Source organism: Ascidia mentula, chromosome 1 (assembly GCF_947561715.1).
Source record: "Ascidia mentula chromosome 1, kaAscMent1.1, whole genome shotgun sequence".
Taxonomy (NCBI): Eukaryota; Metazoa; Chordata; class Ascidiacea; order Phlebobranchia; family Ascidiidae; genus Ascidia; species Ascidia mentula.
Genome location: NC_138566.1, coordinates 9,944,979 through 9,966,740, shown reverse-complemented (window position 1 = coordinate 9,966,740; position 21,762 = coordinate 9,944,979). Strand labels below are relative to the sequence as shown.

The window sequence follows — 21,762 nt, the reverse complement described above, 5'->3', positions numbered from 1 at the left end:
TTGAAGAGATTAGATCAAGTGTAATGTTCTTAATTCCGCATTTGGCACCCAGGGAAGTTGCTACTCTAAATACTGGTAAATATCGACTATTTTAGCCCAAGAGAATTGAAATCCCTCTTGTTACTTGGCACTGACATGCCTCCATACGAACGGCCTCCTTGCTTGCGAGAACCTACATTCTACTACGCTGTTTTATATCTGTAAGTTTTGACTTTATTAAGTTATCTTTCTCCACAAAGCACTCCCCAAGTATTCTTTTGCTTTTGCTTTTTCAGAGAGTTTCGTGGCAACGTGGGCTTAGCGGTGTTTAAACTGGGACATGGGAATGTTGTTTCAGAGCACAGTATCGAACAAGCGTTATCAAAATATTTCGTCAGTCTTTCAGTGCAACTGGTTTACCTGCTGTGTAAGTCATAACAACCCTTTTATAAGCATCGAAGCACCTGACATTCTTCGTATTACTCGCAGCTAAAGGAGTTCACAAGAAAACCACGCACAATATTTCACGTTTAATAAAGAAAACAGGTTTGCGAAAGACATCTGAATGTGCCGTTAAAATTGTATACTTGTTTGGTACAAATTGAAATGAAAACACAGCTTTAAATCGAACCAACATGCAAAAATTATTATTATTAATAATAATATATGCAGCGGTTTCTTACTTTCTTGTAAACGACAGTACAAAAAATGGCAACAATACAAAAGCATGTTTGTCGTTTGCCATGTTGAAAATGGAAGCTGCAAGCACACATACTACAGTGGAAGGTCCATTGCGGTGATGGCACTGCACGCTTCACCACTTCGTTACAATGATTGCTTTCAAAAAGCACACAGAAAAAGTACAGCGAGGTGTCATATCATAAGATGAGTCCGCCACGCTCAAAACAAAAACATTGGATGTATAGCAGCACCTAGCGGCAGTTCTTTTGTTCAGTAAGTGAACACGTAAGCCGCCGTTCCACCAAAGTTCGTCACCGACAATCGGTAATCGTCTGTGCTTTCATGTCGGGAAACAGATACAGAGCAGGGCAGACGTATTGAGTGTTCGGGATCGGGAACAATATGCCGGAGAAACTGGCCTTCACGGTTGTAAATGGACACACGGTTATTCCACATATCGGCCACGACAAGGTTGTTCTCGCAGTCTACGGATATTCCGTATGGGAGATCCATCTCTCCGTCGTTTCCGCCCTTCGTTCCGAAAGTACGCACCAGCTCGTTTTCTTCGTCAAATATCTGCGAAGTAATGCTAATATTATTACGGGGCGAACTTCTAAAGTCCTTAAGGCACAGGTATCCCCGACTTTTGCTTTTCGATTTTTTTGCAGTTTTCACTGTCAACTACACGCACAAAACTATTTTACTTTCATTAGTACGAATGTAGGTTTGTATAACAAAGAATGTGTCAAAATAAACAAATCACTGTTTTACATAAGGCCCGGTCCACACACGCGTTTGTTTAATAATGTGGAGGCGCGAGAGTACGCTCGTGACAATAAAACAAACAAAGATTTCGGCGGCACAAAGCGTGTGTGTGACAACTTCCATAAATCTAAAAAAAGTTGCTTTGATTTATCTGCCTAGCTATTCATGCTGTGCACATACGTATATTGTACTTATTTGACAAAGTCAAGTTCATATTCCTTACCCAAATTCGATCTTTCCAGTCCACAACAATTATATTATCGTCGCTATCCACAGTAACACCTACAGGGCAGTCAAAATCCCCGGTGAGTTTTGTGATTTGTTGACCGTTGGGGGAAATGATTTTCACCGCGTCGTGGTCAGTGTCGGTCACAATCAGTTCTCCTGCAAGGCAATTCATCACGTTTAATGAGGAACCGAAGTCTAAATATGACCCAAGGGTGAGTCATTGCTGACTTGTGACGATATCGCGCCACTACGGCAAGACTATGCGGTCGTGTCACCGAGCGGTCATCTTAGCAAATCGGCGAATAAGTGGTTTCAGCCGCACTCGGAAGAAATCACTGCCCCCCACTTCGCTTTAAAGACCAGAATTGTGCAACTAATTCTAAAGTTGGACTTCCTATTTGTTAGCGTTTGGAAATACGAAAAGAAATTTGAGTTTGCTCACTATCTGGTAATTATACAACTTCAGGACTACACACTTCGCAAAAAGGTGTACAATACCTACCGGTGGACCGCACCGCGACCGACTTAGCAAATTTGAACATATTTCTGCCGTGCTCGTTCAGAAGCTTTCCCTCTTTCGACCAAACGGTAACACAGGAACCACAGGCCACTGCGATGTTTCCGTCCGGTGTTTCGCACATCTGAAATTGGAAAATTGAACATCATTTTCCAAACTGTCACACGCCCTTTTAAATTCCATACGGTTTATACAAGGCGTCAGAGAATTTTTCGTATTTTGATAGCAGGAAAATCGGTAACCTTAAATGTCTTCCAGTGACGCTCGAAATTAAGTGACATTTCCGTTGGCATGGTTTATTCCAAATGACTGAAGCCTTAAGGGTAGTCCTTAAAGGCGTGACGCAATTTAAAGAGGAAATGAAATAACCGTACAATCATTATTCTTCTAGTAATTGAAAAGTGTTATATTGATGCCTGAGGGTGTGTAGCTATCAAATACCCAATGGCGTTCGTTTATGAATGGATATTGATTGGGTATTTGCTCAGGCACTCCAAACAAACAGAATGCCAATGCACAAACACTCGGGTGTATATTTAAACCACGGGATAAGGCAGTAAAAGCAACACACGTACCACCTAGTACATACTCAAATGCCAATGGCAGGAAACCGTTGCCTGCATGTACCTGGTAAGGTTCGAAAGGTTTTCCGGCTTTAGTTGTGCGGGTTTGAAATGACTTCACCATTACTCCGTTGCGGTCGTAGGCCTGCACAATCCGTTCATCTTTAGCTGTCATCACCGACACATAGCACAAGCCAGACTTGCCGAGATGTGTCCCGAAAACCAACCCACCGGTCGGCAGCTTTCTGCAATACGAAGTATAAACACATTATGGTACATATAGTTACATTACTTTAACAGTTAAAGTAACAGTTAAACTCACTTGACGCTTTTCGGCATGTACCACGATTTTGCGCTGGGTCCAGTCGGCGGGACCATTCGTTTTTGCCTGTAAACAGGATAACGATTTAAAACTGACAAACGAAATTATCTTCAAATTGATGTTAAAACAAAAAATCAATAAGTCTCGTCGCGCCTAGCCCAGACTAACCCAGACCACTTTACCTCTTCGGCGCGACGAACATCCCGTTGTGTACAGCCATCCCCAGGGCACTTAAAAACGTTACAAAAACCATTCCCGAAAAGCGCAGCACTCTCTACAACAAGTATACTCACGGGGAATTAGATTTCTTCTTTTGACTGTTGCCGTATGGCGGGCTGTTCACGTACTCGCTGATGGTGTTGTTGGCGTTCACATCCACGGCGTGGAGGCTGCAAATGAGGCTGTCAAAAGCGCCACTACAGTTAAGCGAGGGGTCGACGGACGAATTGCGCTTCGACCTGGCGACAAACACATTACGTGTGTGAACGGACGCAGCGGGAAGTTGCGAATTTGCCACTCGTGTGAGTGATGAGAAAGGCAAAACGCGGTTTCGCAATATCAGGACGGTAAAAAAAAACGTCAACGTCATCGCGCCCCGAAAATGATTGCGAAACTTTGACGAGGTGCAAATATAGGAGTGGTTACCCTTCATATCCGAAAAGGTTTTATCATCGTACCACTCAGCAACCCAGGTGTCAAAGCACTTAGCACATACACTTCTCACAATTTGGACACAACGCACATGGATGAAAACTATGGGAAATACTGTTTACAACAAAACGTCAGTCTCAGAACGTCATTCCGACAATCTATATCTGACAATTTAACGTCAGCAAGCCCTTTCTTTTTTACATCCCACCGATGATTCACCGATCTTTTCGACAGATTTTTGATTATTTTTGGTCGTTTTCCGATGCCGATAATAATCTAAAATACCTTTCGAGGCCATTGTACGCAAGTTAAATTTCACCACCACTCAACACTGGAAAGTAATGAGGTCACCACCCAAAAGGCCTTGACGCACAATTGCACGTCATGCGGCTTCCACATCGAAACCGCGTAGAAATTTGTTATTTGCATACCACCATGTTGTGTGAAATGGGTGCAGAAATTCAACGATATGTTAGTTTGCCAGCAGTTAGTCAGCACATACACCGCAAGCTTGAGGGCTTTTAAACGCTCAAAACAAACCATTGTTCCTTCTCGGAGTCATACCAATCTGGAAGCGATTGCTTTCCCGCAAAAGTTGGCGATTTTAAAGGCTGCATTATGGTCTCCAATAAGCTGCGCGAACGCGGTCTAAAGTACGTGGAAGAGATAGACAGGTTACAGCCATCGATCCAAATCACGCACGACAATTTCGAGACTGCGTTTCTGAACTCTAGCGACACTTTCGTTCGACTTACTTTTTTACAGATGTAAGGGAAGTTCTTGTGGGCGAAGTCTGCTCAGAAAACGAGGAACTGGTAGAGTTTGATGAGATTGAAAATCTGTCTGTGACATCGACTTTAAGGTACTGCGACCCTACAAACATGGAGTAGGGCCTTGGACTCGGCAGGTGCGCTTGGCGCCTTTTCCCTGGTATTGGTGATCGACGCCCGCTCATAGCTAGTCACTTTCCAAAACTGATTTGAAGTAAGAAACCACACCAGCACAACTATAAGACTATGAAGCTCCTGCAGTTCTTCGGATGTACAGAGATATTGTCACAACTAACAACGATAATCCTTCCTTGAGGGCTATTTACTATGAAAGTAATGCTGTTTCCTCATCATCGTTATTTTAAAGATATACGCTGAATCAACACAGCCATACGGTACGTATATTTATAACTGTTACAATAACCCATGTTCAGACAAGCACATGTATGCCACTGCACCACGCATTCACACACCAGCAGCATGCGTCATTACTCGGACGCGGCTAATGCTGACGCAAAAAGCTGGTTTTCGCCTTTTATGCATGAACGTGTTGGAGTGTTTCCCTAAATTTGCGTCTGCCAAGCGTCATGCATCTACTCTTAAGTTGGTGAAATAGGTTCGGGCCACCGCCATGGTTTCGGGCAGGGTGGATCCCTTCACAAATGGAATTTTTTGATTTAAAAGTGACTTGGACGATGCGTGGCAACCGCAATTGCGCAAGTACAAGCCTGGCAGTAGTGACACATTTATGCTTTCACTAACTAACACGAAATCAGCATGCACCAAACTTCTCGTTGCTTTATAGAAATATCTGTACACTCATATTATACCTGTTATTTCTATTCGCGGTTTTCGCTGACACTGGAATAGTCTTCCATGGAATTCAACAGTTCCCTACATTCTAACCTGCATAGCACTGACCCGGTTGAGGCTGCACGGCAACAACATACGACTCTCCGGCACAAATCCCAGTGAATAGACGTTTTTCCTCGATAGATTGCATGAGCACGATATAAGTTCCTGTTTCCTGGCGCGCACCAAGCCACTGAATCATGTGTATATACCCTGTGAAAAGCGCCTTCAACAGACTGTCGCCCATCGGTAGGATTTCTTCAATTGGAGGTTACTGTTTACCGCAGGCCAGTGCACGTCTATTAATTGACGCGCGAACCACACGCACTGACAGAACGTGGCTTGCAGCATCACGCCGACCCGCTGCATAACAAAGGGTAAAGGCAAAGGTCCTTCTTCCGCGGCCCAGAGCACCGTTGGCTGTTTTGGTTTTTAAACAAGAAACCGGTCTGCACCTGTTTCGTAAATATTTGGCTAACAAAGGCCCTGAAACCATGTACATTTTTCCACTGTCGACTCCAATAACGGCTGGGTTGAATTTTTAACCAGGTTGAACCGACACTTTGTCAATATGACATATTAGACGACATTTAAAAGGAATCAACGCATCCTGACAGTTGCTCGTATGTTTAATAAGCAAACATGCCCTTGTTTACGACAGCGTGAAAGGCGATACTTTGAAAACATTCCAAATGTATACGTTTTCAACAATTCTGTTTTGATAAGAAAGAGATGTAAACGGTAAGGAAACCATCAAACCAACAATATACAAAAACTATATAGGTGGACAAGTAGTTTTGGTTGCTACAGCGAAATGATGCTGCAGCAATTCGTGAAGTAATCACAAAAGCAACAAGAATTTTTAGCATGTACAAAGCAATACGTATACAAGGGTCTGGCAAGAATCCTGTAAAGTGATCAATAAACCAGAACCTAGATCTTTTGACACGCTTAAGCACATACAAGGCCTCTATACTGACATTTACACGGCGATTCAAAATTCTGAGTGAAGCGTACTGCTAGAACCTCTAGTCTAGTCACAAATCACAGAATTATACAATAATAAACAGATTAAATAACAAAAGGTAGCATATATTAGCAAAACTTACTATTATAATGCAATGTACCTACCTGTTTTGTTCCTGCTGGCCAGTTTATGAGATCCAGGAAGTTTGTCCACGCACCAAATTACTTCAGCAGACTTAGCTTCGCGCACCTGTAGGCAAAGCAGGATGCAGAAAGGTAACTAAGCTGAACCTACAGTTCCGCTATCCTCACAGTTGCACTCACAGAAGCTGCGAACAATTAACATCCAGTAGTTAAAACCAACGGCAAACACTGCTCTTGCGTCAGCGCATTTGAGCACTGTGTGTAAAAATCCCAATAAAGCCTTCTGTTTAACTATAGATAAAGAACGGCGTGCGACGTGATTGAATGACAAGAAAAATGAACACCGTCGATGCCTGTAACACAGCTTTTCTCAAAGGCTGACTGTTGTGAAAAACAACGTGGAAACACTATAGGCTTCTGTTTTTTGTGAGCGATTCAAGCATGTCTTACACAACACAACTCACAGTGTAGAGACGGTTTAAAATCCTTTGCTCACAGCCCCGCATCAAAGGCCTTTCATTTGTTATAACAGTTGTGCCTTAATAATTTATAGCAGAGTCGATTAGCTCAATATCAGCCCGGCTCCATAAACAGTCGTATCGCTTGATTAGCCTTATGTGGGTATAAACCTCCTCGTAATTGCCTTCGAGACTGTGCCAACCAATGAGCTTCTGCACAAATGTAAACTGTAAGGTGTTACCATAGCCAGGGACTGTTGTTACGTGACTACCAACCAGCAACCTCGTTGACTTCTATTTGTGGGCATGCCGAAATTTCCTCATCTGGTGCCTGCTTGTTACATCGTACCACGACTTCCTGCGTTTTCCCGGGTAATAAAAGGGCACTGAATTAAATATGACCGCGATTCGATACAAGGTGGAAAAACTTGGATTTACTGAACAAGCCTTGACCTCGTAATACAATGCAAAACATTTTTGCTTCACAATGGACTTCTACGTCATACAGTGTGACGAAAACTTTTTCCAGGGTCAACTTGTTTCACTTGGCAATTATTTCTTGTATTGGACCTTCGTGACAAATGCGTTTGTTATCGCTCTCGTACAGCCTTCCTCACCTTTCCTGTCCTTTGCTTTTTGGTAGTAGTTGTGTAAGTTTTTTAAAATCCTACATTTGAAAACGAAATAAAACAAACAAAATCCTGTCTCCGCCTTGGATTAATTCCCTCCTACATAAACGCCACTTTTAAAGAGACCTTCGTTCATGCTTATCGACAAACGGGTAAATGGTTTAAGGAAGTTCTGTTACATGTCCTTCTACTGTCAACCTCAAGTTCCTATTGACGAAACCCATGAACGTCAATTGCTTTACAACCAACTGTAAGGTAAAGGTCGATTGCAACTCGATAGGGCATTTTGCATCACTTGCTTGCAGGTCAACCACGGGTAACTAATCTACACAAAAATCGTATCTGTTTCGATGCAATCTTGTTCCAGGTGACGCAACACTATGGTCGTGTTTACACGTTCGTCTCGTTATAAAAGAACTTGTATCGGGCGATCTCAAACTTTATTGCACAGATAGTGGTCGTTAGGTCCGAGACAAAATGGATAGTGCAGGGTTTCGCAAACTGTTTGACTTTAACCGGGCGCTTGGGTGCCGCGAAATTTTCACCAACTAACAATAATTTGTGAAACAGTTTTGTCACATGTTGTGTATAAGCTTATTTTTGACGGGAACATAATGTTTAAGCGCTTGCAAGCGTGTCTTTTTCAGATATATACACCCGAATCAAAGTCATTTGTTTACCCAACCAGTGCCATACTTTTTTTTACCGTTGTTTCCTTATTTGTGAACTGACTTTAAAAAGTTTGGTGTTAGGATTATCCGAGTGAGAGGTCACCCTAAAAAGTTTGAGAACGCCTGCTGTGCCGATGACCCTACTTCATACAACGGTACGGCTCTACTTTCACTTTCAATAACACTGCTTGGTTTCGAACAAACACTTCGAAGATATTTTAAATATTCCAAACGAAAACCTGCCCTCAAAAATGTGTTTTGTGATGTGTTCCAAGTGATAAGAAAACTATCCGACAATTCTTGCTTATAATGGACCCCAGAATGGCATCAAACTCTATGTTCGACACCTACTTGTGAAGCTTTCACCTGCCAACGCGTTTCCGATTCTTTCTCATTTGACTAACTTATCTGAAGAAAAAAAGGGACTGCGGTTTGTTGTACACATATAGATTCGCACCCATTTGTTGAGCAGAACGGTAAAACGCAATTTTGGATCGCAGAAAACTCAAGCGCACAAAGCTGCCAATAAATAAAAAAGAATAAAATTAAACTACATTCCAAAATAGATTTTTCAGTGCGCTGGCGCGCGTACACAAGAACAATCATAACAACAGGAGCGTTGCACTTTGCGTGGGTTGCCTCGGTTGATCAGCATAGCAAGGTCCCCGGCATTAAAATTCCGGAAATTCAGTCGTGACGTATCAATTGCAATCACAAAATTTTTTAAAAAAGGCCAAATTCAGTACAATTTTGAGTTTGGTGTCGCAACTATGGTTAGTGGGTTACGATTAGCAGCGACACCTGGCGGCATTAGAGGTAAGTTAAATTCGCTAACTGGTTGCGCAAGCTGTTGTCATGTTGCCATGCAAGCCTGACCATATTAGCCAAGCAAAGTCAAGAGTGCAATTACTGGGTATTGTAGTTCGGGATCGTGGAAAAATTATGTCACAGTGACGTAGTTGGTTGTGATGTTCCCAGAACTGGGCCTAATCCATTAATAGCTGCCATCAGGACTTACGATGGTTTAAAATCCAAAACGTCGTTATACCCTTATGGGATTTCAAGGTTTGACATCACGTTAAAACTGATAACGGAAGCATTTGTGTCTCCACAATGACCGATTTTGTTGGAGCTCTGTATACACCCAAGGAAGAAAAACGCTCTGCTTGCATTTTTCGGGGAAGAAGTCTATATAGACGAGGGCGAACGCGGGAGGTGCATTGTGTGCGGTTTTGTCGCGCTGTGCAGTGATAACAAGAGTCTAAAACAAGGAAGAGGAAAAACAACACAAGAATCTGCGGCGCGAAAAATAAAAGACAATTTAATTAAAAACGTAAGAGAAAAGTAATAGTAGTGGTATTGGTTACAATAATCTTACTAATATATGACGTCCACGCGCATGTGCGCGGAACCACCTCTGTTTCTATGTGAATTGAAAAATAAATAAAAATTCCGTTTTTTTCGGGAGTAATAACAACAAAAAACAATGACATCAGACGTATGCAAACAACGAAGAAGGTGAAACTTCAACAAAACGGGCATAAAAATCGCCTTTGAGTGCGACCATGCATGATGACAACGGGAGAGCCTTCGACCCTCTTTGATTCAAAATTGCAACACGTTGTTGCGACGCAATAGCGTATTTTGCTACCTTCGTGGTTTCCTTATTCACGTAACCACGATCAACGTCTTTGGACTTTTAACAAGTCGCTTTCTGGAATACGCGAATGAAATAAGCAACCCTAATATTTTGAATAGAATAAACGCAATATGAAAACACCTTGACCGCGGTTACGTGAAGGGAACAAACAGTCCCTTAGTATGACACGATCACTGCATTACAAGTATGATACATAAACCTCTCTTCCCGCCAAGAGAAATCGATTGAACAATTTCCTAAAACGCGTTTCGCTGACGTGGACGGGCGTCGCGGCGTTTGCGGGGGGGAGAGCGGCCATTGCCCCAGGGTTGGTTGTTTATTGTCCAATGCCGGTAATTACCGAATTCTCGTGAACAAGTTAAGAACAGATGTTGATTCCTTGTTCGACGGCGTCTTCGAGAAGACGTTCCAGAAGCGAAGAGTTTCGTCTCCCGCGCCCGTCACAATCGCCTCGCCGTCTGGTGAGGTTGCCTGCACGGTTTGTTGTAGGTTAGATATTGATACACTTAAGCACGAAGCAATAATTACGTTCTTAATTTTTTCATGCCTAATACTGAAATACTATGAGCGTAAGATAGGTGTAGTTGTTTTTCAATTTTTTTTTGTTAGGCCAACTAAAATCTAATCACGTTTTCATAAATGAACAAAAAGCTTACAAATGTAATAAGACATCTCATGTCACTAATGACCCATAATGCAACTTCCAGTATTAAAGAATTAGGGTGGCGCGCCTTCTGACCATAAATAATTGATTTGTGCAACGCGTCTTAAAGTGGCTGCAACTCACCAGGTAGAGGACGCGGTAAGAGTGGCCGGTAAGCTTCGCAACTTGGGTGAGAGTCGGATATTTCCACAGCAGGATTTGATTCTGGCTGTAACCGTGAGTCGACACCAACTCACTGGCGTGTTTCGACCAGGCCAAATTACAAACCTGTGATCCGGTGTCGACGCACTGCAACGGCTGCTGGGTCAAAGTGTTCCAGAAACGAATACATCTAAACAAGTTTAAGACGTATGAATAATAGTCAAGTACAGACAGGTACTTTCTATACCATGAGTCAAACTTAGATCAAGGTAGTGCTTCTCCAGCATTGTTTGCACTTCGTAACCAAAGAATAAGTAGCCAAGATAACGGGCCACCCAACATTTACCAAAATATATGAAGACTTCGTGAGGATAAAGGTAGAGAAACACTGGTTTTGAATACGATTATCTACGTGTATCATAATCACGAGCAATGTACATGATTTTCCACTGCATCCGATGAGTACAAGCAATGTTGTTAACTCGTTCTTATGAAAACAACACCACAGAAAAGAGGTAGGCGTTCTCTGCCAACTTCCTACAAACGCTTCGGAACACATTTGCAATAGACTATACACGTAAGACTTCACATACGTGTTACCGACATGCGTGTGAGTGTACGCTAACAGGTGCGCCGTGTGAACCTTTAGGAGACAGAACAATGGGGTCGCAACAACTGCTAATTAGAATCGGCTTTGAGTCATAGATCGTTCGCCGCATCAAGGACGCGCGGGTGCACGTACTGTTTAGTGACATATGCTACAAGGTGGGGATGTCGACATAATTGCATTGCTGGGAAATTTATCCTGGGAAATACGATTTGATGACGAGTCCTGCATACAGGGTTGTTGATGTTGGTTTTTAAGACTAGGATTGCCCCAACTACAAAATTCATGTTTATGCAGTTCTTTGCTTAAAAACACGTTTCCTCCCATATTTTTGGATAGCATATTTAAGCATGCGTAACCGAATGTGGTGTTAATTCTTGTGTGGAATAAATACTTTTTCAATGCATTTCTTGTGAAACGATCGTGTGCTGTCTCTATCGGCGCAAATAAGGATTTGTAATAGTTTGATCGTGCAAGATGCGAGGATTGTCTGAAGCCCTAAACCACATTGGACCAACCAGCAGCAGCTAAATTAACAAAAAACATTAAACAAAAGCCAACCTGTCCGCGGTTCCACCTCCGGATGCAAGCAAGCCGTGTTGGTGGGGAGACCACGCAATTGCCTTAACCGCAGCGAGATGGTCAGAGTAAGTCTGCGCCGCTTGCTGTTGAAAGGAGTGCGATGTGCTGGCGTTCCACACCAAAAGTTTGTTGTCGTTGCCCCCCGAAGCCAAGTGCTGACGGTCGGGCGACCATTTGAGTCCACAAACCTACAGAAATGAATGGTTTTGTGATTAGAGGAAACGCAAAAATGAGATTCCCGTTATTGATGTCCATTGTTTGTTCAAAGGAACAGTGCCAAGTGCAGGTGGTTCTACAAACCAGGGGAACTGACTTAAAACTTGCCACAAGCTGGAAAGGGCCAGCGGTGGTGTTTTACAAATCTCCCCAATGACAAGTAAAATTGTTTTATGGCAAAGACGCAAAACTTACTGGAAAATGACGATTAAACTGGGGTATTTCACAAGAGGATTTGTGTGTTTGTTATAAATATGACCATGGCGTACAATACCAGCCATGCGCAAGCGAAACAGGCAAGACAGCAACACTACGCCGAAAAAGGTTTCCAATCACCACAAACGTGTGTATGACGTAACAACAATCGTGATTCGCGTTGACAATTGTGACGCAACAAGGCCGTGCATCAATCAGATGCAGCCAAATACGAAGCGTCACTTGCGTGTAATAGATCATCAGTAATTTGTTGAAGGGTTTACAACGGCATGACAAACCGGCTTTTCAAGCCTATTAATAAAAACCGCAGTTATGCCTGACATACGAGGATGTTTGTGGAGGTGTATGTGTTGATTTACTACAGCTGCCTACCTACGTTAGGAAACCCCATTGGACGGTTTTGTTTTTTTAGTGACAAATCTTCCAAAATTACATGCAAAATGTGGTTTGAGACAGCAATGGCTGACATTAGTTATTAAAAGCAAATAACGCACACCATGACACCAAATGTTCCATACCTCTTGTTTATGTCCTGCCAGCTTTCTGTCGGGTGCACCAACTACGGCTGACGATGATCGAATATCGCGTTGAAGAATCGTGCGGTCCCTACTTCCCGACGACAGCTGATCGCCGTTCCACGCGAGGGCGCCAACACGAGCCGAGTGGCCTTCAAGTTGGGAGACTTTTTTGCCTGCCGAAGCATCCCAAACCTGGACGTGTCCTTTGTGGGTTCCCACAGCGACAAGGTTGCCCTGGAAACATTATACATGTGTCATGTTACGATTATGTACAGATCGAAGGTCAATCTCGGATGAACTGAAAGCAAACGGGAAAACGGCAAAATAAACTCAAGAACAGTCGTTGTTTTGTGAAAAGTGAGCCATTATGATGAGTGAGCTGCTATCTGTTTTGGTGAGACCTGACAGGTAAAATTTGTGTGAATTGTTTGCAACTCTTTTCTTTATACTAAAAAGAGAAAAAACAGATCCGTTGACCAACCAGTAAGCAGCGCAAGCGGATTTTAAAAGTTTTTAATGACGAATTAACTAGGAAGTGCATTACATTAGTCCTAGGAAATCTGAAGGATTCTGAATGTTCATCAAACAATATAGGGTAATCGTATAAACAGGGAAGCAATTCCTGGTTTAAGGCGTGTACTTAAGTATCCGCGTTCAGTCGGTCGAATGGTTCACCGTTTGCACACAGAAGGTGCGAAGGATGGGGAAAGTGCATCACGCATTTTAATCAGTGTCAATGCGTCACTTTTGACAAGCAAATGATTTGTCTGCGCGAAAGTTTCGATGCCCAGTGACTGTGCGAGGAAGGTGTTACTTGGTGACAGTTGTGCGAAAATAGGTTGCTGTGCCAATGACACCAAAGTACGAAGGCGCACAGTCCGTATTGGGAATAGGGACCGTACGCGTTAGAGAACAATCGAGGTCACGATCAACACTCTTTGTCACTAGGTACTCACCCTATCACTCCAGTTCACCGAGGTGACCGTGTCGCCCTCCGAGACCAAATCGCACAGGCGTGTCACTTGACTGGTGCAAGCACTCCAGAGGTACACGCACGCGCCGAGGCCCACACTGCAAAATAATCAAAATCGAAATAGATAAGAAATAATCGATGCAAGCCAAATGATTTCCCTGAAGGGCTTGCGGTAAATCGCCACCCGTGCCCACACATTTCCGTCGGCACTTCCAGGGACCGTTGCATTGTGCGGTACAGGCAAGCAGAAGGGCGGCGTCGGTCTTGCACAATGGGGTACCATGTTGTTTGGTTTGGCTCATGCCATAAACATGCCAAAAAACCGCAGCCCGATTATTATGCATTAGTCTGTAGGGCATTCATTGCTTTTACTGGCAGAATAGAGCAACACAAACTGGCATCTTTGGGTAATTTTGGAAATCATTTATGACCGAATAGCTTAGTAAAGCATTTTAAAGTCATACAGTTATGTGGCTGTGTTTCATAATATTATACAGCTTGAAGTAAAATTTGCATCAATAATAAATGTTTAGGAGACTGGCCCTAAATGTATTACAACATGATTCAATATTATTTGCAAACCAACCCACAGATTAAATAAGACTGTTTACCTGAGAACATTCGTTGACGACCAATCAACGAGATTTAAATAGAAGTCATCTTGAAGCTCAGGTGCATCTAATACTTTAAATGGAACTTTAGGAATCTTTCGCATAGGTTTTCTTGGTGAGCGTAGAAGTTTTTGGCTGGATAACAAGTTTGCAAAGTTTACTTGCCTTTAATGTCAACTATTTCTACAGACAGCACAACTTATCATGAAATTAACTTAAGAACAAATTGTTTAAAGGTTAACTATAAAAATGAATCACATGACACACGATCTACTCTAGATTTTAAACACTTAGTCACTTCACCTTTTGCAGCCAATAGGTGAAAGGGAATAAGGTGATGTTGACTCATTGCAATCCACTCTTTTCATTCGTAACGAATACTAGAGCAAGAACAAAAATAAACAAAGTTTAAAAATGTTAAAATATCTGAATAGGATTGATATGCCCATTACACAAGATACCTATTAACCTCAATCTGCAGATTACATTGATTTCTGCTCATTAAAATAAGCAGCTCTTGAACAATCAATATTAAAACACATCCACACACTGCTACATTTTCTTCAAATTAAATAACTTTTGAACATTTGAGTACACAGCATTTTAAAAAATATTCAAGATGGCCTTATGTTCAGTAGGTCAAACAGTCATCTCACTTTTAATTTATGGCATGACCAACTGTGTACACAGTATAAACAAAGAGGCTAATGATATACGTTGTTTGACATGTTTTGTGTCCATCACAAGCACAACAGTGGCCGAACATAAACAAACATTCAAAAATCTTTTTTTTATCTATTCTAATGAAAAAAACATGATCAACATATGTTTTTAAACTAATTTTGATTTAGTCACAGTAGGTTCTTTATTATCTAGAGAACTATTACCTTGAAAAGATTTTTCTTTTCTGAACACGGACTGCCAGTAACCCTTCTATCTTCGGACTGGCTGTCCTTTATTCTGTCTATTTCTGATCCAAGCAGTTCATTTCGCAACAAACACTGATACATTAAACTATCTGTAATACAAAAAAAACAGTGTTTCAAAGAAGGAAAAACAACCATAATTTGGCAATTGCAGTCACAGTGCCTCATCTACATTTCATTAATTTAATTTCAGTGTTTCTAGGAACTACATGAATGTAGCGTTTTACGTTTCTTGCCAGTTACGCCCATATTCAAAAATATTGAGTAGAAACAGCTGCACTAAACCATGGCAGCCATAACATACAAAGTCAAGGTACAAAAACATAACTGTGATATAAGGGGCTGAAATAGGAACTGAAAACATCATTTAACATACATGCAATGTCTGTAAATACAGTCAGAAACTTTCCATACCTTTTCCATTTTCATTAACATCTCTGTTTTTTCGATTTTGGCCAGATGAGGTTTGTTGTGTTTGAGATGGCTGTTGTTGTTGAGATGATTGTTGTGGAGGCTGTTGTTGATTTTGTTGGTTTTGCTGGTTCGATTTACTGCTTGATACTCTGCCAAATCCTTTCTCAGAAATCATGTTAAAGTCAATGTGCCACCGTGCGCCTGCACGACTGGGTATGAAACGATCTCCACATCTTTCAGGTTTCACTGGTGATAAAGTGCTTGGGGAAGGTGGCAGTGATCGTGGAAGATGGCGATTTGCAAAAGGAGAAGATGCTGGCTGTAAAAAGATTTTGCTTGCTATTTCTTGAAGTACACATGCAGGCATTTGGTCATATTATATTCTATACTATACAACTCAAACAAACTATTTGAACTATATTGAACCCGCTATTTATAAAAAAAACACAAACTACTTTTAAATTATAAGGACATATATTTAATGCAGTAATACCATAGTTTGCACATACCGACATAATTGGTGAAATCGGGGGTGGACCATTTTGTTGCCTTAACAGTCTTTTTTCAAAGTCCTGATCCATTATAACTCCAAAGTTTTGTTTCCCGGATTGTTCTTAGATCTGGTTAGATAACATCACTTGTACAGCAGTTTCCAGAATTTTCTAGTTGTTTAGTCACTGCATACAAATGACAGGAAAACGTTACAAATGTACTATACTGGTTGTTGTACACCAAACCCTTTTCTTAATAACGGGTCTTATACAAGTGCAAGATCCGTAAAAAACAACTAACTGCCGTTGGAAACAACATTAGACATGGCTTACTGCTATCTTACATTCCCCAATCTGAACGTAAAGTTTAAAAAATGCAGTTCTGTTTGTTTAACTATGGTTTTAAATGCGCGCTGGTCATACATTTCTTCTTTTCTGTCACTCGGTCTACTTTTTACAGTTTTGCCAGCTGACAGTCTGGTTAACAACTGGCGAACTACCACTAAACCATAAACAAGATCACAAGTTCACGTACAAAAAAAACAAAATGTCCGCAGTATGAATCCAACAAGTTTGTTGGCCTTCATCAAATGCTCACTGATGCGTCTCCGACGCGCCCAGTCAACTGTAACCTTTTATCTCTTTGTATGACGTCGACAAAGAACAACACAACCAAGCTCGGTCGCTGATTGGTTGGCGGGTTGAAGTACCAAACAACGGGCTTCTTGGCAACGAGGTGAGCGTGGGTCAGCTGAATACTGCTTGTGAGATATGTTGCGCTACACTTTTTGGTTGGTATTTATGTTATGGTGAGGCGTGTATTGCAGCTTTTCGAGTTTAGTGACTCATTTAGGTCAGCGAAAGTTTCCGTTGTAGTTAATGACGCCCCTTGGTGATAGTTGTGTTTCACTACCTGTCGTGCAGTCGTAAAAGCTTTAGAAATGCTGCAGGCCGACAACATAGCACTTAGTCATCAACATCCTGCGACTAATTCGCAACAGTCGTTAAACGTGTCACACTAATCGCTTTGAGGATACGGACGGAAATGTAATTATTACGTTTGCACAGTTAAATCTGTTACCACAAGTTAGGCGATATCGAAAGTTTCTTACAATACGTCCTGTTTGCCATGGCCTCCAAGCAACTCCGCGAGAAGGAACCAGTTAATATTGTTCATCAAAATGCAATTCTTTGCGAGACGATTAAGAAGGAAGTAAGAAACCAAAAGCTGTACACGAACTACAGTGTTAATCCGTTTAAAAAAAGTAAGAACCTCTTTATCCCAAACCTAATGCGAACCCCGCTTACATTAATTTCGTTTCATTTCCAGTGTATACATTAACTGGCAAGCCTAACTCCTACCACGACTCCGCGGACGGAGAGGAAGACGGTAAGTTGACAATCAACATGTCATCAGGGCAGTAAAACTCACACTTGTGGTTTTGCAGAAAACTTTCTGAAGATTATTCACAGAGCTTCGCAGGAACCCGTGCACAAGTACATTCACCCCCAGACAGAAGCACAAGAATACGGTTGGATGCACAAGCCCCTGGTAAGCAGCAATTTTGGAACAACTTCCTGAAACTTTGTCAAACCTAGACTCTTGCTTAGGTGCAACACAGCCGAGAAGATCGACGCCTTAATTTCCCGCGCCAAAACTCAGAGATAACCAAGTACATGGACGCAGCCTGGAGACTGAAAGAGCAAACAGAAAACTTGCAGTAACGCTCATACCAGGTCTTGGGAGGATTTTTATAAACGTTGTTTGTTTTGCCCTCAGCTCTGTTACATAGCCATTTTATACCCTTTGCGTACTATTTTCTACATTTTTTTGGTTTATACCCACTTGTCTTGGCCAACTAGTCAAATTTTTAAGGAAACTTTGTGCTTGCAGTTTAGTAACCTCAACCTTATGCATGCCTGGCCAAAATTTTGTTCTATCCAAAACATTTTCGTAACTAAGTAATCGTGCAATACAACCACATCCATTTTATTCGCAGTTTGGTTTTTGGTTGAAGGTGCAGGGAAGAAATGACACTGGTTTAAACCCCTAGATCACGCTTTCCTCTTCAGGTGGGACGGTGCCAAACACCAAATGAAACATTGACAAACAAAAACAAGGCTATCACTTGTTCTTGTTTCTCATTTGGGCTCTTCTGTTCTTTCCAGGTCTTTGAGTCTTTTTCTAAAGATAAACAAAAAAGTCACACAGCATTGAAATATCAAGTAAACGTTTCACAAAGTGTGTGAAAATTATTAGTTGATGATATCGTCGTACCTTGCCATGAACATGTCTTTTGAAACCGGACACATCGTTGGAACTCTTGTTGTTGTTTTGCTTCATGCCTCGTTTCTTGCCACCAAAACCATACTTTTTATTTTTAACCGCTCTTTTTGGATTCAGTTTTCTGCAGAAGAAACGTTTATCATCACATGGTTCACTAAAAACTGTTATGATCAAAGTTTAACCAAAACCTTACTTTTGCTGTGTGAGTTTTTGTAGCTGTGAAAGCTTCTTTCCACCTTTAGCTTTATTGTCTGTCTCTTCATTAAGAAAATCCAAACTTTTTGTTTGACCTGGAACATAACACCAAAAAACTTAAATCACATCCTATACCAGAATGCAAGTAGATTATCGTGAAAAGAACAAACAAGTTATGTTCTTTCCCTTACCATCATTAACTACATTGTCAATACATTGACATTGCTATGGATAGAACTAAATATACATATGGTTTGCAGGCTTGGCAGCCCAGCTGGATCAGCAACTTTTTTCTGACACAATGGGGCAATCCTGCCAATCATGCCATTGCATGAAATATTACTACGCAATATATATGCTGTTTAATTTTAAGTTGAAATAGCAACACATGTATAAAAGGTGTTAAACTCTGCAAAACAGATCTATGTTCAAGCGACTTGGATTTGTATTAGTTACATCAAGTGCTTAAATTGGGACCAATCGTAATGTGATGAAATGTCAGTGTGGAAGCTTGGTGACTGTCACCACAATGTGGAGCTGTCTTCATCTTATTCAAACCATGGTCAAACACCAAGCTGCTGTGGTTAGATCTGTTACACTTTGTAAAACTAACATATTAATGGTTGTAAGTATCATTTCTTCAAGCATGCTCTGCATCTAACAACATGAATGTTTTACTGTGATTGTGACAACTGAAGGGTGAATACAAACCATATTAGCATGGTAAATGGAGTTCAGCTTGTAATATTTTGATAAGTTGTATCCTTTAGTGGATAATTAGGAATAAAAATAACTGGAAAGTAACGAAGGATTTTTTACAATACCTATGTTTTGAAAATCTAAAACTATTCTGCATGTTTATTTATACACAATGTTAAAGAGACACAACAGGTAAAATTATACAACAGCACATACCCTTGCGATATTTTTTAACAGATTTGAGTAATTCTTTTTTCTTTTGTTGGCGCTCTATAGTGACGGCATGCTGAACTTGTTTCCCGTATTTCCTCAGTTTAAAGTTTGTTCGATTTTTCTCTGCGCTTTCTCTTTGTCTTTGTAAGATCAACAACTTTTCCCTGACCTGTAAACATTATACAGAATATCAGATTCAATGCCCAGACCAAAGAAGTATGGGGCACCGACTTTTTTCATGTGATCATCTTTTTTGGCCATTTCTGCAAAAAAATCCTCAGGTCTTTTCGTTTTTATTCCATTGCCATGTAGTCGTTTCATGGCCAATATTACTGCCAATTTGGCTTGTTCATAAAATGTAATCTCTCGCTGAAAATCGTTATGGACATCTTCCTCAGCATCTATAACACATATGGGCCGTAAGTAACAATGCAAAATAATGTTGAGAAAAAATCAACACCATGTGATGTACCCAAACGACATATTTAGAAGGTTGTCATTTTATTTGGATTAGGCTGTTTATAAATAATACCTTCTTCTGCATTGTTTTCAGTTTTATTAGTTGCTTCCACTGTGATGTCCAACCTCTCAATCCATTCAAGATTGGTTTGCTTTATTTCATCAAGTTTCTGGGTGAGTCCATCCTGCACAAGACAATACAAAAAATCAATTTCAGGTACTTTTTGAATTAAACATGCCCAATTGTACAAACCACATTGTTGATAGCAGGTGGAGGTGCAGTGATTGGTCGAACTAATCCAGGTTTTAGTAATCCCGATTGAAATGCTACTTGAAGCTGTACAAATAACATCAAATCAAACCTCAACCTTTTAATTTAATGCGAATAAAACCCTTGGACTATGTTCAACTGTTCTGTGCATAACATTCTAGGTTGTTTTTTGTAAAACCACTAGAGTGTAAATGTTTTTTTTTTTTTGAGGACAACTGATCCCAGATTGGAAAGTTTGTTTTTTGCGCGGAGGATTTCGTTTCGGCGATCGTTAATTGCGCGGACGATCGCAACGTTTTTTGTATGTTAATGCATTAGCTAATTAATATTGCGCGGATTATCGGCGAATTTTCGCAAAAGTGGATATATCCTCCGCGCACGACATTTTTTCCAGTCTGGAACTGATCTAAAGAAAATTCAGTGTTGGCTAAATAACTAGAAAAAAGTGTGCAGATCAATTATAAAAATTTTAAATTGTGCCTTTTTCCAATCTGGATTTATATTAGATGAAAATGGTGACAGACAAGACAATTATATACAATCACAATTCAAAACTTGTTTCACCTCCTTGTCTGAATCGCTTTCACTTGCATCGTCATGCAGCCTTGGCACATGAAACTCTTCATCAGATGCGTTGCTTTCAACATCAAAATCATCCATCATACACTATCAATCTTGGGGCAGTTTGTTTTGCAAATACCGACACTTTATACGTAAATATATTATGCTATACCTTAACAACAGTAAGTCGTAAGCTTAAACACAGAGCAACAAAACTTTTTTATTGCTCATTGCCATTAAAACATTACAAACAACTTGGAACAACAAGGAAAATAAAACACAAATAACACACATTTTGTTAAAATGGTTAAAATGTGTCTCGCTCTGTTTACGAAACAAACAAGGATGAGCCAAAGGTAAAGATTAATACATATTTTTAGAATGCTGTAACAATTGGGTAACGCAAAATAGATTACTATTGTTTTTGTACAAATATAAAAAAAATGTACAAATTTACACTGATTGTTAGCCTTGAATTTTTGTCAAACAGCGAGAAACCAGCATATACTGGATTTACACTGGTCGTATCCTATTTAAGTTTGGAGTTGCACGTGTGCTCATTCATTGCACGAATGGAGTTAGCTGTGGTTGAATAAGACAGATTATTTTGAGTTTTGACCGCAATCTACTGAGTACCACACCATTTTAAAAGGGAATTATACAGATAATTTCATTATATACATTTTGTATAAAAGAATCTTTCCAAATCCGACCGTTAGGTGGCGCTGTAGATATAAAACGACAGCCGCAAAGACGGGCAACACATGATCTATGGAGGAAAATGGTTAAAATGATTGATAATGTCATTTTGAAAATACTTAATCGTGTTGACTTTGTCAAGTATTTATAGTATATTTTTAAT

General features: G+C 40.7%; 4 protein-coding genes across 8 annotated transcripts; 1 reads left to right on the top strand and 3 right to left on the bottom strand.

The window, feature by feature from the left end:
* Positions 1-494: 494 nt before the first annotated feature.
* Positions 495-5,296, bottom strand: LOC145915010 (uncharacterized). 5 transcript variants are annotated; one of them, XM_083002700.1, is made up of 8 exons: positions 4,462-5,296; positions 4,247-4,354; positions 3,349-3,513; positions 3,056-3,121; positions 2,798-2,978; positions 2,156-2,294; positions 1,649-1,809; positions 495-1,236 (listed from the first exon to the last, which is right to left on the bottom strand). In XM_083002700.1, exons 1-8 carry the CDS (start codon positions 4,659-4,661, stop codon positions 931-933), a joined length of 1,326 nt encoding a protein of 441 aa, XP_082858826.1. In that variant the 5' UTR covers positions 4,662-5,296; the 3' UTR covers positions 495-930. The 5 variants fall into 5 exon arrangements, with proteins under 5 accessions (XP_082858826.1, XP_082858827.1, XP_082858828.1 ...); XM_083002701.1 differs by having other exon boundaries at positions 3,349-3,444; XM_083002702.1 differs by lacking the exon at positions 4,247-4,354.
* Positions 5,297-8,633: 3,337 nt separating this feature from the next.
* On the bottom strand, positions 8,634-16,397 carry LOC145914968 (fizzy-related protein homolog). Its single transcript, XM_083002696.1, has 10 exons — positions 16,234-16,397; positions 15,725-16,043; positions 15,272-15,402; positions 14,688-14,764; positions 14,385-14,519; positions 13,757-13,871; positions 12,801-13,034; positions 11,830-12,038; positions 10,644-10,851; positions 8,634-10,327 (listed from the first exon to the last, which is right to left on the bottom strand). Exons 1-10 carry the CDS (start codon positions 16,303-16,305, stop codon positions 10,193-10,195), a joined length of 1,635 nt encoding a protein of 544 aa, XP_082858822.1. The 5' UTR covers positions 16,306-16,397; the 3' UTR covers positions 8,634-10,192.
* Positions 16,398-16,956: 559 nt separating this feature from the next.
* Positions 16,957-17,967, top strand: LOC145915147 (cilia- and flagella-associated protein 144-like). Its single transcript, XM_083002711.1, has 4 exons — positions 16,957-17,480; positions 17,546-17,605; positions 17,664-17,767; positions 17,827-17,967. The coding sequence occupies exons 1-4, from the start codon at positions 17,345-17,347 to the stop codon at positions 17,938-17,940; spliced, it is 414 nt and encodes a 137-aa protein (XP_082858837.1). The 5' UTR covers positions 16,957-17,344; the 3' UTR covers positions 17,941-17,967.
* Positions 17,968-18,264: 297 nt separating this feature from the next.
* LOC145915099 (putative rRNA-processing protein EBP2) lies at positions 18,265-21,088 on the bottom strand. Its single transcript, XM_083002707.1, has 8 exons — positions 20,904-21,088; positions 20,322-20,405; positions 20,142-20,253; positions 19,841-20,010; positions 19,613-19,778; positions 18,696-18,792; positions 18,494-18,623; positions 18,265-18,400 (listed from the first exon to the last, which is right to left on the bottom strand). Exons 1-8 carry the CDS (start codon positions 21,000-21,002, stop codon positions 18,341-18,343), a joined length of 918 nt encoding a protein of 305 aa, XP_082858833.1. The 5' UTR covers positions 21,003-21,088; the 3' UTR covers positions 18,265-18,340.
* Positions 21,089-21,762: the final 674 nt, after the last annotated feature.